Source organism: Eubalaena glacialis, chromosome X, assembly GCF_028564815.1.
Source record: "Eubalaena glacialis isolate mEubGla1 chromosome X, mEubGla1.1.hap2.+ XY, whole genome shotgun sequence".
In the NCBI taxonomy this organism is placed as follows: domain Eukaryota; kingdom Metazoa; phylum Chordata; class Mammalia; order Artiodactyla; family Balaenidae; genus Eubalaena; species Eubalaena glacialis.
In genome coordinates this window covers 98,105,295-98,120,964 of record NC_083736.1, presented here as the reverse complement: position 1 = coordinate 98,120,964, position 15,670 = coordinate 98,105,295, and the positions used below count along the sequence as shown (strand labels likewise).

The 15,670-nt window shown below is 35.9% G+C and overlaps 1 protein-coding gene across 16 annotated transcripts in view; it reads right to left on the bottom strand.

Annotated features, from left to right (window-relative positions):
* Window positions 1-15,670, bottom strand: part of PWWP3B (PWWP domain containing 3B) — a 112,397-nt gene that overhangs the window by 81,407 nt on the left and 15,320 nt on the right. For 12 of the 16 annotated variants that reach the window (XM_061178067.1, XM_061178066.1, XM_061178065.1 and 9 more), the window contains 3 exons: window positions 8,922-9,053; window positions 6,580-6,654; window positions 3,211-5,549 (listed from right to left, as the gene is read on the bottom strand). In XM_061178067.1, coding sequence (XP_061034050.1) covers window positions 3,248-5,323 — 2,076 coding nt within the window. In that variant the 5' untranslated portion in view covers window positions 5,324-5,549; window positions 6,580-6,654; window positions 8,922-9,053 and the 3' untranslated portion in view covers window positions 3,211-3,247. Of the gene's footprint in view, window positions 1-3,210; window positions 5,550-6,579; window positions 6,655-8,921; window positions 9,054-15,670 lie in introns of those variants that run through there. The other 4 variants (XR_009698895.1, XR_009698894.1, XR_009698896.1 and 1 more) reach the window with 1 other exon arrangement.

Genomic DNA, 15,670 nt, shown 5'->3' with positions numbered 1-15,670 from the left:
TCCATCTCATTTACTGTAGCCTGTTGTCCAAGCTTAAAAATGCCACCCAAGCAGCATATGAAGGCAGCTCCAGGTCATTGAACCGTGAGTCATAGGTTTGTACTCCTATGACTCATGTCTGTGAGTCCTCAAAATCCATTCCAATGTATATTATCCCTGTTCATATTAGTACACATTAGCCAGTTCCTATAGTTCTTTCTGGATTTTCCACCTAAACAGAGACTGTATTTTGTTCCTTGTGCTGTGATGATACCTTACCCTTGTCATGAGTTGGAAGCAATGAAAAATATCAGTGTTCGGTGTTGAGAAAGACAAGCAATGTCTTTTTGAGGTAGCTGCCTTAGATGAGGCTATTGCCTTGTCTCTAGGAACAGGGAGGTTGCTCTCCAATAGTAAGGGTTAGGGGGCTGCTTTTACCAGGCTGAGTGTACAGAGGACTATAGGTATTCAAGCTTCCCACACTCATCACTATTCCAGGTCTCAGAGTTCTACTCCTTCTTTATTAGGATACATATATTGATATAGAGATCTGTAACTGTTGTGAATGCAGTTTCCATGCAGCTCTGCAACCTTACAGTTAGAATCTGGGTCTGATATTCAGCAGTCTGCCTTATGACTGGAGGAGATGAGGGTCTTCTTAATCCAATGTGTTAGGGTGAATAACAGGTTGTGCATTCCCATTAGACACACAAACCTAGATTACAGATCCAGTTTAGGGCAATCTTAGAGCCTGCCCTACCAACCACTCAGGCTGAAAGGGATCTCAGAATCCACACTGAGTTGGAAGCCAAACTCATCTATTTCCACACCCCAAATGCCAACTTACTTAAAGAGGAGAATAAATGCATGTTTAGGCACATCTTCCTTACTTCAAAATATGCCACAATATAAATGACATCCCAGGAGGAATTAGGTGCCCCTCCTTTACCCCAAACCAGACACCCAGGAACTCACAAATATGGGTAATCCTCGGGCTTTGGTTTTCAAATACAGTTAGTCCATGAGGTTAAGAAATATTTCTCATTATTATGATGAAGAAGTGCATCTTAGTCATTTTAGAAATTAGATTGTCATCTGGCTCACCTTAAATCTGGCACCTTAAATCCTCAGAGCAGAGCTTTAACCCACACATTGCTTGCTCTCTTGACCCACAATTGTATGAATAAATGAATAAATAAATGAATTAGGTAGTAAATAAAATATTAGAACCAAGAGATAGAGTTAGCTCCACTGAGAAAACAGAAGCTGGGTAATATATCAGAATCAAAGAGACACAATATTATAGAGTAAACAGAGTGTGTTTTCCCAGGGTATAAGGTCCACATACAGTGTGGTGATGGTCTGTTGTCAAATGATCCTCAGAATCATGAGGATCATGAGGAAACTATGTGGATTGGTACAGGCTATATGCCCAAGGAGTCTGGTCTTTGTCAGGCAGGAGACAGGGTCCAGAGAAGGTTCTGTGAAATCTGAAGCTTACACAGTTTTGAAGGCTTTCTTTTAAAATAACACAAAATCAATCATGAAAGTGAATATTTATTTAGAATTATAAGATAATGTATAACAAGCATTAAAATCATGACAACTACAATAAGCAAAAATTCCAAACAAATCATATATATATATATATATATATAAATATATATATATATAAATATATATATATATATAAATATATATATATATATTTATATATATATATATATATATATATATATATGTGTATGCAGAAACACCACTTATGTAGCTGTACAATCTGAAGTATGGTGAAGTGGACATCCAAGGTGAAAGATATAATAGTTTTATGGAAAATCAAAACATCGAACTTCTGCAACTTTTACATGAACACGTGGCCATGTGAACACATAACTAAAGCCCAAGAGTGACAGCTGTCTCACTCTGAAAAACGCAGACAGGTTCATGTAGAGCCTTTAGCATTTATTTTTACATCAAGCTTTTAAAATAAAATAGCTCTCTTAATATTTATTCTCACTAAAGTCTTGTTTCAAGTTAGAATAAACAGTTCATTGGCTTCAGGCTTTAACTTTCAATTGTGTATTTTTAAACACATTGGGATAATTGTCATATTTTGCCAAATAGAGACTTTTTCTGTGACCCATTTCCAAATTCACAGACTTTGGTCCATCTACTCTTTCTAGTAGTGTGGAATGATTTACCAGTTGGAATTTATATTATTGAAAGCAACTGGAACTACTGCACGAATAAGCCAGATGATAAAAATTGCTTGGTTTGAAACAAGTGACTATGTATTTGGAGATACAAGACTCTGAACAAAGTGCTTGCATTTTCTACAGTTTATATCAAACCAGATGGGCTCTTAAGCAGTCAGTCTGGACTCATACATCTAGAGTAGCCAGACCATGAATACAATGATTCTAGCTGCCTTCCACGTGTGGTCAGAAGGCTATATTAAGATACAGCCAATGTTCGTTATGAAGACAGCCGAAAGCCTGTCTGTTTTAAGAAACCATTCAGCTATTGAATAATAGACACTCCCATACATGGAATTTCAGGGAAGTGTAGAATGGACAATCCTGTTCAAGGCTGCCAAAATTATTTTCTGCATGCTGAGATGTTATTCACACACACAAAGACTGCATGCTGGTAATTCATTTACTTTATTTTTGAATTCCACATTGTTTTCTTGCAAAAGCAATTGTAGTTAGTTATAATATATAGCAAAGCATCTCTATCTTTGGTTCTATATCTCAGAGATATTTTTTTTCCAAAAATAAATAAGCATGGCAAGAAAAATAATTCAGCTATCTTAAGAGAAAACCTAATATTTTATAAAAATTAAGCAAAAATATATAATTGATGCTTTTTAACTTTTTTCTAATTATCTTGCTTAATATCTAATACCAGTGCAACTTTAATATTAAAATGATTGTGCACACTGTATTTAACTATACAGCATAGACACAAAAATGTCAAAAAACAAAATAGCACTTTCCCTTATAAATCATTTAGGAATTATGCATTCTAAAAATGTATGGGAAAGTAGAACTGCTGAAATATGTTAATAATTTGACTTTGAAGAAGCACAGGAAAAGGAAATGAAGATGTAGCAATAGTCATAGATCCTAGAGATTGCAAAGAAAAAGTGAACTCATCACCCAAAGTCTCCCATTTCTGGAAAATATTTATATGTTAGAATCATTCAGAGTTTTTTTTTTAAACTAGCATCTATGGAAGTTCCCTGTTATGGTTTGGACTCTCAGAAGATTTAATGAGCTTCATTTGTTAATGGTTTCCGTCTCTTTTCGAATATGATTTTTGCATCAAATAATTCTCTTTCCCTGTATCCTAGAGATGGCCCTTTTAGATACTTTGCTTCCGCTGCCTTGTAATCTAATCCATCAACAGCAGAAATTGAACAAATGATTGCTTCCGGCAGAAGAACTTCCAGGATAAATTTAATTTTATCATCTCTTATCAGAGTCAGCATTTTTTCATCTATTTGTTTGTAGATTTCCTGTAAATATTTCACCACCTCATCCAACTGATCTTCATCCTCAAAGTATGTTTCAATACAGGGTGTGAACCTATTTGCATTCAAAAATGATTTCAGCCACCTGGACCCTTTCGTGCCTTTTAAAATGGCTAAAAGATGGCTCTCCGTTCCCTTTGCATTCACAATGAAGTCCACTAGGTTCTTGTTGGCTCGGTCCCGAGCAGACTTCATTCGGTCTGGAAGAATTTTCTGGAAGGACATTTTCTTGGTCTGGGAAGTCACAACCATTGATTCCACAGGATTTTCATTTTGCAGCTTTGGAAATAAGTTCCTGAAGGTATCCTGTTTGATTACTTTCCTGAGTGGATAACTAATGTCAGCAGCATAATACTCAAGGAAAGAGCCTGCAAAAGAACCACAACCAAGTCTAACTCTGTAGTCACAAATCAGCGAGATGCACCAGTCAATACTTTCACTGTAGTCCTCCCTGGCTTTATCCACTAGTGCTTGTTTCTCTTTACAGTCAAATTTCTTTAATCTTCTAAAAGGCACTCTAATGCCTCTCTTTTCAGGATTCATATTTGCCTCAACAAAAAGCACACTTGCTTTTCTCTCTTTTCGCCTGATGCTTTTTACCACTGCTGGCCAAAATGGATATTTTTGATATTTAAACCAGACTATCATTCCTGTTTCGAATGAACGTGGCTCATAATGAAAAATGAAACGTGGAAGTTCTTCATCCTCCTCACTGTCATCTAATATGGAAGCATCAATAGAATTTAGATGAACTGACTTGTCAGAAGCTTGAAGTTCTTCCCCAAGTTCCTCAAAATCCAGTGTCTGAAGATTTCTTTCATTATTCACAAGGAGTGAATAATCCATGGCATGGTTAGAGGCACTAAAGGAAACCTGGTGTTCCCATGAAGAAGGCCTAGGGGATGCCACAGCACCCATCTCTGATTCCACAGTAGGTTGATTCTGGCTGGTATCTGAGCATGGATTGGAGGGACCCTCTCCAGGATCTTCACTATTCTCTGAGAAGGTAGAGCATTCAGAGGGAACAGCCGGGGCCTCTGGGCAGATGTCCTGTGCCTCCTCTTTCAAAGCTTTGGGCACAGTGAAGCTATCTGATGGTAAAGTTGGAGTGAACTTTTCATCTTTAACATATTCCTCTTTAATTGTGGAATGCAAAGGCATAATTGTTGAGATGTCAATCTTTTTCTTGCTCTCCTTTTCATCCTCATCTTCTGAAAGTGAAGGGAAAGTGTGGCGCCAGCTGAAGTTTTGTGATGACTTTGTTTCCATTTCACTTGGAATAGTATCAATGACTGCATGCACCCGTAATTTATCATCATACAGGGAATCATCACTCTCTGAAGATACTAACAGGGATGTTGAATTTTCATTTTCCTCAAGACACTTTGGTAAGTCTCCTTCGTGCTTCCGATACTTTTTACGAGGGGGTGAATCAGAAAGCTTTTGTGGTACATTTTGAGACAATGTCGTGGTCTCTCCCTCATCTGAACTGCTTGCTTGAATCAAATTTGTTCTCTCATTCAGAACATCCAGTGCCATTTTTAGTGACCTTGCATAGGCTGTTTCCTCTCTAGGTGGGTCACTGGCCTCTGACTGTGCTGCTAGTGAGGAGGCAATAGCTTCAACTTGAGATTTAGTGAGGATCTTTGTTTCTGTGCTTTCCACTTTAATTGTTTCATCTAGTGAGAGTATCTGAACTTCTAGGGAAAATGTCTTTTTTCTCTTACTGTTTGATGAAGCCTCAGATCTGGACAAAACTTTTGCTGGCCACAATTGGTCTTGCCAATTGCATAAGACATACTTGGCATCCATTATGATTTAGATTTGTGTGCCAGGAGTTTACTAGCAGAGATTGAGGTGTCTGGCTATTCTTGTCACTGCTAAGGAAGTTCCTACCACAAACAATACTTTTAGCAATGCCCCTTTTAAAACTACAAAGAATTACAAAGGGTTTACAGCTTGTGTGGCCTGTTCTCCTCCAGCTGAATTTCCCAAGGATGCTTGAACACGTTGTTTGAATGGGACAATATGGAAGATACTGAAATAACGAAAAGGAAGAGAAGAGAAGTATCAGCAAATAAATTTATTTTGCCAAAGTAGGTGAGCAACTGCAAATAGAGAAGAGACAGAAGAAAGGACAATGCTCAGTGGGGCATCAGACGGAGAAAAATGCAGAATAATATAAGGTGCGGGATGAGAATTGGAAAAGTGTTTTTATAATATCTCAAACTAAAGAACTTACCCTCATTATTGCACATGATTATTAAAGAGTGACTGTATGTGCATGATGGCAGAGGTGGTGTGTCAGGAACTCTATGTTATTAGATATTTTCGGACTTCTGTGCCCCTAATGTTATACCTGGGGCAGCGGGACTCTGAACTTAGCGTGCATCAGAATCATCTGGAGGATTGTTAAAACTAGATTTCTATGCCCTATCCTGAGAATTTTATTCAGAAGGTCTAGACAGAATCCAATGTTTTGCACTTCTAATAAGTTATCAAATGATGCTGAGGCTACTTGTCTAAGAACTCTTTGGAAGCACTGTTGTAGCTGAACACACAGCTTTATAATTTTTAAGCTATAAATGCTTCCTTGTCTACCCAAAGCAGGCAGACAAAGATAATAGGGTCTCTGTCTCTTGAACCCAGACCACAACACAATGACCTTGTTAATAGCATGAGCTTAGAAGGTAAAGATTTAGAATGGCTACCAGGTTCACATATTGGATAGGATAATTATCAAGGATCTCTTGAGAGTCAAGTGGTTGGATAGGACCTCAGGTAGAAATCTGAATAGTCTCTTGCATGAATTCTTCATAGTGGTTTAACACATGAGATTCTTTCCCCAAAGTAGAAGCTATTACTTTTAATTACAAAACATTATGGCTATAGAACAGGGAGCAAAATGAATTACACCTCAAATTCTCAACCTAACATGATTTTAATATGAAATGTAGTTTTTAATTTAAAAATGCTAAAGCTGCAGAGAAAGAAACAAAATAAATTATACCCCAAGTTCTCAACATATTTTTAATGTGAAATATTTTGTGAAATGAAAAGAGCCTTACCCAATGTCATGTGGATCAGGAAGGGTCTGGCCCTGTGATCCGTCTGTCTTGATTCTCACTCCAAAAGGAGACAGGCTGTCCAAAAGGAGACAGGGAATCAAACAAATTAAATGGGCAAGGCATAAAGAAACTTCTCTACCAAAACTTTACAGGCATGTCATTCTGAAACACAGGAATGAAATGAAATCTCATCTGTGATGTAGATGTTTACTGTCCTCCTTGGTTTTATTATTTTAAATTCTCTCTGTGTGATATAGTTATGATATCTGGTTCATGTTTAAATCATCTTTCCCAGGAAAGGTGTGAGGTTAGGACAAGAAAGGGAAGTAACAATTGCCTTGTGTCTACTATGAGCCTGACTATAGATTTTGTTTGAATCCTCAAATCAATCACCATGTGAATTTTTCATCCTTTACACACAATTTTTTTCAACAGAATTTTATTCACACTCTACATGCTGTTTCACAGTCCACTAATACAAAATATGTTTCATTGCTTTATTGGCCTACTTCATAAAAATGGTTGCCTGGAGAAAATTTAGGAAACCTGTCAAGCGCCACCTTGTGACCAGAAGCAGAACTGTAGCCTCCGCAGGCGCTACACACAGAGCCTCAATCACTATCAGATTTTTCTTATTTATGAGAAGGGTGGGAACTACATTTAGCCAGCCAGGAGCCTTTCCAGGCTTCTAGAACTTTCTAAGTTCAAGGGGTTTATTGTGTAGGATAAGAGGATTAAAATGTCTTCAACTATAATGTTTCTGGTTATAAAACATGCAGAAGCTTATTAAAATTGAAAAGATGCAAAAGGATATATGCAAAACTAAGTACAACTCTCTATATAAATAATCACTCTGAATATTTTCTATCTTTCCAGAGTTTTTTACATGTATAGATAAATGCATATCATTTCAAAACAACATCAGATCTCAATTAAGAGCACAGTTTGAACATCATCCTACATAAGTATTTTCCACATGATTTATGAATTACTTTAAATGAGGTTTTTTCTACATTTATAACATTTTATGTCAATATTTTTCCTGATGGCGTAAAACACGTAAATGAGTAAGTATATATCAATATTTTAAATATTTTAAAAATACAGAGCAGTAAAGCTAGTCCTGTCTCTCCAACTACATAAATAAACAATCCTGTTAAGAGTGTGGCAGATATGTTTTCCCAGATTTGGTTGCATGAATTATATAGTAGCATATATATGTTTTACTAACACACATATTTATTTTTAAGTGAGATAATATGACAAATGCTATGCTACAATTTGCTTTTTTCACTTTATTTCTCAGACATTTCAAATCTCTACATGTAAAGGATTATGTTTTTATTTTCCAGATACATAGGTATTCCACTTATGGATGCACCTTGCCATATAATATTTTTAAAATTGTTAGTAGAAATAAGCCAAATCCTCTCTCTGTCTCACTCTTAAACTTAAAAGATATAGAAAAGTGGTTATTGCTGACCATGGCCATACCTGTGGTCTGAAAGAATGAGTTGCAAGGAGGACACAGGCAGGGTGTAGCCAACACAGCAACCAGGCTACACACTTGATCAGGTCCAGGAAAATTTCCACTATCGGCAAAAGACTGGGGTGGGGGGGCTATGTCTGCATGTCTGTGTGTGTCTATGAATGCTTATGTGTTTGAAGCAAATTGGATATGCTGTTTCAGCTTCATTTTTCTTTCATGATTATAAAATTAATCATGGGGAAATCTACTCTAAAGATGGTGATATAGGCTAAGAAATAATATTAAAATAGTAACTTGACCATCCAGAAATGCTAACATAGGAGCTTATTTTCTCCCAGATTTTTAAAAAAATCACACATATATACATGCATATATATGTGCAAGTGTCTTCACTCAAATACATACTTGTTCCCCTTTCCATGCTCATGTACAGGTGACACATACATAGTCTATGTGTCAATCAAATTATAGAAGTATTTCCCTCCATGCTGTCATATATTTTTATCCATCATTTTCTGTGTAAATTAATAAATGCTTAAAAATTCAAACAGTAACAGAATGTCTAGCAATATAAACATCGAATGCCAAGTCAATAAATTAGCATGAATGCCCGTGTTGCACTGAGGTCTTAATATAGAGGCTGTAATCTGATTACCCCTTCTCCCACTGAGGACTTTTAAAGCACTGGGAGATACAAAAATTCCAAAGGATTAATTCTTTCAAAATGCCAGCAATTATCTCAAAACCACACACTTTTCCCACCACTCTAAGACCACTGTCCCTATTTTTCTCATCTTCATTCTAGGGTCCTGAGAAATCCCTATAAAATAACTAGCTTTAAGACAGCCATTACCTGGAAGCTTCTTGTCAGCTGCAGCCTGGTGAAATGCAGCTCCTCCCCCAAGAGTGGTCAGGCGCAGCTCACTCCCAAGCTTCTCAGAGAATGCTCCGCCCCCTCCCTGTGATGAAGACAGACGGTCCTTCCCTGAATTAAGGGAGGGAGAATTGCCCAGTTAAACTGCTGAAGTGTTAAAGGGTAGAAATGTTCCTTTTTAAAGAACTTCAAAGTGAATTGGCAACAAGTGTCCGTTTAGTTTCCCTTAGGGTGGTGATTTCTTGAAAAAAAGAGGTTGAAAATCACTTTATTAAAAAAAAAACTAATTTAAACCATTTTATATTTTTTCCTTGCCTTCTCTGCACCTTACCTTGGTAGGTAAATTTAAAACCCAGCTGGTCATGCTTCATTAAAATAGTTCACTAAGGATCTTAACTGGGATTGCACTAAAACTGCACATCACTTTAGGGAAAATGACTTCTTTATAATTTTTTTTTCTGTTTCCAGGCCATGGTATGTCTCTCCTTTTATTCAGTTCTTCTCTTAAATGCTTTAGAAATTTCCAGAGACGTCTTCATGAACACGGATATTTCTGATCAGAGGCTGAAAATCACTCATTAGGCAGGAAAGCACCCATTTCATATACCCTCATCAATAAATGGCAATTCCTTCTTCTTATATTTTATTGGTATTTTTCACTCACACAATTCAATGTGGGGGAAATTAACTTTCAAAAATTCACATGTATTTGTATGTCTGAAATATATCTTGCACATTTTGTTAGTTAAAATTCTCCTGTGTTAAATTAAAATTTAGATTTCTGATTTAATTTAGAAAGTCAATTTAAAATATTGCTAGTGATAATTTTGGAAATGAAGATATTTGGGAATGAAGTGTTTTATTTGGTCTCTATTATATAATATGTAATATATATATTTATATATAAAATATTTATATATAAATTTATTTTTATATATCTTATTTATATATAAATTTATTTATTTTATATATAAACTTATTTATATATAAAATAAACATATATATGTAAAAGTTTTTATTATAGCAGAAGAAGTAAACTAATACATTGGTCAAAGAGAATTACTATCTGCTCCTGATTAATTCAGAACCCAGTTCAACATCTAGAGATACACATGCTTAACAAATGTTTGCTGTATTGACAGTATTCAATGTATAATCCAGTTTGAAATCCAGAATGGGAGATGTAAAGAGACACAAGATATTATGGGTTGTGAAGACCTCAGTTCTAGGGTCCTCCCAAACTTAGGATGATGTTGGGCATCCTTCTGCCAGAGCAGCCAAAGCCTTAGTTTTCAGTGGCTGGTGTCTACTTTATTCTTTTTTTTTTTTTTTTTTTTGGTTTAGAAAACACCTTTATTAGTCTTGATTAGGTATCTATGGAAACGACTCTATATTAGCACTCAAAATACATAACCTTTTTTTTTTGTTACAGGTGTACAATATAGTGGTTCACAATTTTTAAAGGTTATACTCCTATTTATAGTTATTATGAAATATTGGCTATATTCCCTGTGTTGTACAATATATCCTTGTAGCTTATTTTATACATAGTAGTTTGTACCTCATAAGCCCCTACCCCTATATTGTCCCTCCCCTCTTCCCTCTCTCCACTGGTAAGCGTTACTTTGTTCTCTGTATCTGTGAGTCTGCTTCATTTTTGTTATAGTCACTAGTTTGTGATATTTTTCAGATCCCACATACATGATATTATGCTAAGTGTCTTTCAGTTAGCATAATACCCTCCAAGTCCATCCATGTTACTGCAAATGGGAAAATTTCATTCTTTTTTTATGGCTGAGTAGTATTCCATTGTATATACATATGGCATCTTCTTTATCCATTCATCTGTTATGGACACTTAGGTTGCACCCATATCTTAGCAATTGTAAATAATGTTGCTACGAACATTGGAGTTCATGTCTCTTTTCAAATTAGTGTTTTTGTGTTTTTTTGGGATATATATGCAGGACTGGAATTGCTGGGTCATATGGTACTTCTATTTTTAGTTTTTTTTGAGAAACCGCCAGACTGTTTTCCACAGTGGCTGCACCAGTTTATATACCCACCAACAGTATACAAGGGTTCTCTTTTCTCCACATCCTCGTCAACATTTGTTATTTGTGTTCTTTCTGATGATAGTGATTATGATGGGTGTGAGGTGATATCTCATTGTGATAATTTGGGGAATGGAGATATTTGGGAATGAAGTGTTTTTTTGGCCTCTGTATTATATACTATGTAATGTATATGAATATATATTTATATATAAATTTTATTTTTATATGTATTTTAAATGTATTTATACAGAAAATAAAAAAACATATATATATATGTAAAATTTTAAAATCCACCTTTATGTAAGCATTAATATTGGAATAATACATACTAATAAACTAATGAATATAATCTCTAGGCCAGTATATTATTGAGGGCTCTAATAATTACAGTATGTAATGTTTTGTGCTATAAACAACCTCTAAATCTCAGAGGCTCAGCCCCAAAAGAGTTTATAATGCTGATGTCAAATTTCAATGGAGGTCATCAAACGGCCGGAGAGGGAGAGGATTCTACGTTCTAAGCAGTCATTAAGAGACTCAAACTTCCTCCATCCTATGGCTCTACCATCTTCTTTGGCCTTGAAGTCCTCCACAGTTTTTGCACCTGGCTAACAATCTTATGAAGAGGGTCGTTGGAGAATCCTGTGGAAGGTTTCAGGGCCAGGTCTGGCAAACATCGCTCACTGCTGGTCACAGTCAACTAGCTAAAACTGTTATAGAGGCTGGGGAAGGTAGTCTCCCCATGACCCAGAAGGAAAATGAAACAGAATTTGGTGGACACATAGCATTCTCTCTGCCACAGAAAGTTTTCCCTTTTGGTCTTTCATAGACTTTTGTTATTTGTTTACTTTTTTTTTTAACAGCCATGTATCATATTTATAATGACTGGGGCAGAAACTTCTATCTGCCCACCCTAAATTCACGCTTTGCATTCTTCCTCATTAACAGAACCCCAGTTGCATTCAGGGTGGCAGTGTAAACTCTTAAAATATTTATTTTCCCAGACTCCCTAACAAAGAGCCATGGCCATGTGCTGGAAGTTCTTGCCAAAGAATATAAACAGAAATAGTTGTGAAGATTCTAGAGAAGGTACCTCCAAAGGGGGTAAACAGTCCTCTTGGGCTTTATTTTTTTTTTCATTTTCCCTCTTTCTCTGACTTCCCCCCCTAGAATTTGACCATGACAGAATTTGGACAGCCATTCTGGACCAAGAAGTGACTTAGAAAATGGATGTAACTCATTAGGGATGAAAGATCCTGAACCTCTGAATAATGGGTCCACCCCATTCCAATCACTTTAACCCAGTGGAACAATAAGGTTCTATCTTACCTAGGTCACTGTGTTTTCCAGTCTCTCTTTCTAGTCGTAGAAAAAAAAAGTTGATCTTATATACAATCACCAACAAAAATAATTTTCTTATTATAGAATTAATCTTTTCAAAGCTTTCAAAGTATTATTACATAATTTAAAGAGGATTATCAGGCTAGTGTAAATATGGATTTATTTAAATGAAGAGATATATTCAATTATATATTTTATAACATAATATTTCTTTCTGTCTTCTTATTTCACATGTTTGGGAAAAACCAAATGCACATAAAATATGGTCATTACATTAAAATTATACTTTGCTGTGTTTATTTTGTCTATTTTCTATATTGCACATAAATCAGGAAATACTACACCACCACACCATTTTCCAAACAAAATGCAAAGTAAAAGATTAATTCCTTGGACAATATTTTATATTTCATTGTTCTGTAGAAGGAGGGGGAGAGGAATGATATCCAATAATAATTAATGCTAATACTACTACTACTATTATCTTAATGAAGATAGATAATAATTATAAATATAATAATATCTAATACCTATAAAGTTTTCCATATGCCAGGCACTGTTCCCAGCACTTGGCCTATTATTTCATTTAATAACCAGATGGCTATTTCATGTAGGAGAACTATACCCAACTCATTCTGCATAACAAGAGTAATATTATTAATAATAATGACAAAGATGATAGAAACCAAAAGCGTTTTCTTACCATGTTCCAGGCACTCTGCCAAGTGCTCTGTATACACTATCTTCCTCGATTCTCACAAAATCTTGTTAGGTGGGTATTCTGAATATTACCACTTTGTAGATGAGGCAGTAGAGAGGCTAATTAACTTTTACGAGGATATCTAGAGACTACTGGGCATATGGGATTTGAATCCGGTACTTCGACTCCAGAGTCCATGCTTTTAATCATTAAAACACACTGAACCTACCTCATCACAAATGAAAAATGCTCTAAAAATGTGGGCTGGATGAATGGTGAATTAATTAATGAATTTGAAATAGTTACGTACTGGGAGTCACTGCAACTTAAAAGAGAATCCTGTATCTAATTTAACATAAATTAGTCTTTTATAACATAATTATGGGAGTGACATCCCATCACTTGTGCCAAATTCTATTGATTGGAAGCAAGTCACAGGTTCTGGACATACCTAAGGGGAGGGAACTACACAAGGGAGTGGGTCACCTAGGGTGTGTCTACCACAATACTGTATGATTACATTTATGTGACATTTTCAAAAAGAGCAAAGTATAGTGACATGATCAGTGGCTGCTAGGGGTTACAGGTAGGGAGAGGGTGTGACTATACAGGGATAGCACAGGAAGTTGTTGGGGTGATGGAATCTTCCATATCCTGACTGTGATAGTGATTATATGAATTTATACATGTGTAAAATCCAAAGAAGTGCATACAAAAAGTCATATATTATGTATGATACTTTAAAGTATGATTTTAATGTATAATAATTAAAAAATAAAAATTTAAATGGAAAAATTTAATAACTAGTATATAAAAATCAACTCTTGTAAGTATGCTTTAGAAATATTCTGCTTCTTCCTAAAGCACATTTAATAACAAAGAAAACAAAAATAACACCCATACATATATTATTAGAAAGCATCAGTTCCATTTCAAATTAGGATATAAAAAGCTGTAAAAGAATGTCACCCATAACTTAATGACAAAAATCTAAATAATCTACAAAACTATAATATCCCTTGAGCTCATCACAGAACTGAGGTAAAATGAATTCCAAAGGGTAACCAGCCCCTTTGGCAAAGCATGGAGACAGAAGTAGCTGTCACACAAGCAGGTAAAAAAAAAAATCAGCTGAAAGCTTAATGAATTTTTAAATTCTTAAACTTTTAATGGGCTAGTGTGTCAGTAGTTTGGAATATGTGGCACCCAAGACACCTATACACTCACTGCTAAGTTATTTTTCACAGTCCTTAACCAGAAGCACATAAACATGACTGGGGACAATGCAGAAGACCAAAAAGAACCCATGTCAGTGTTCAGGTATGCAGGAGGCAATCAGCTGTTGCTGGCAGACAGACACGTAGCCCCACACACTAATTCAAACCCTTCAATCATGGGAAGCAAAAGCCTTAAGTCACTAGGGGAAAAGCAGAAGCCACCTTCCTGGGGAGGGGGAGATAGGAAACCCTCCCATCCCCAAGACAAAGGCAGAAATCCATAGCTACTGGGGAGCAGTAAAAGCAAAAAACCTCTGCCCTTGAGAAGGAGCAGGAAACCTTTGAGTCCAGGATCCTATATGAGTAAAAAGCAGTGGTGAGCTACTGCTGAGGAAGGGGCAAGAATATAACTCCCACCAAAGGTCAACCCCAGATGTAAATCAGAGGCTAGCTGACATTTGGAGGAAAGAATGCTGAGAAAGTGCAACCACCAGGTCTAGGTACATAGTGCCTCTCTAAGGTTGAGGTTAGACAGAAAAACAGAGAACACCCCTTGCCTCACCACGAGCCTAGCACCTAATAACAGAGGCCCACTGCTGCAAAACAGGCAAGAGCATGAAGAGAGACACCACGCTCCCTAACCAGTGACACAGGTGTAAAGGGACTGCTGAAAATTTAGGACGGAGAAAGACCATTGGGAAAAATCCTCTGGCATTCAGGCTGCACTCTAAGCAAAATAAAGTTTGTTATGCAAGCCAGATGATAATGAAGTGAGAAAAGGAGGACACAATCTCCAACGTATTTTATGATAGCAGCATTAACCTCATACTAGAAAAAAATATAACAATAAAGAAAATTACAGATCAATATGCCTCAGAAACAAAGACACAAATCCAATGATACAGATACAGAAATGATATAGAATTACATAGAAAATGATACAGAAAAAATCCAATGGTATAGAAAAAGGATAAAATATTATGAATAAATGGTGTTTATCCTGGAAGTGTAAGGATGGTTATATATTTGCCAATCAATCAATGTAACTCACCATATCACAGACTAAATAAAGAAGAAAAATAGAGAATGTCTCAATTGATGCAGAAAAAGCATTTGATATAATTCCACAGACATTCATGATAAAAATGTTTGGCAAACTAGGATTTAAAGGGATCTCAATCAACCTGATCAAGGTTATCTATAAAAAACCTAAAGTTAAAATCACACTTAATGGTGAAACATGGAACGCTTTTCCCCTAAAATCAGGAACAAGGCATGGGTGCCTGCTTTCACCACTTCTATTCAACATTATATTGGAGATCCTAACCAATAAATAACACCTGAAAAATAAATTAAAGCCATGCAGATTGGAAAGGAAGAAATAAAACTGTTTTTAATTGCAGACAACATGAT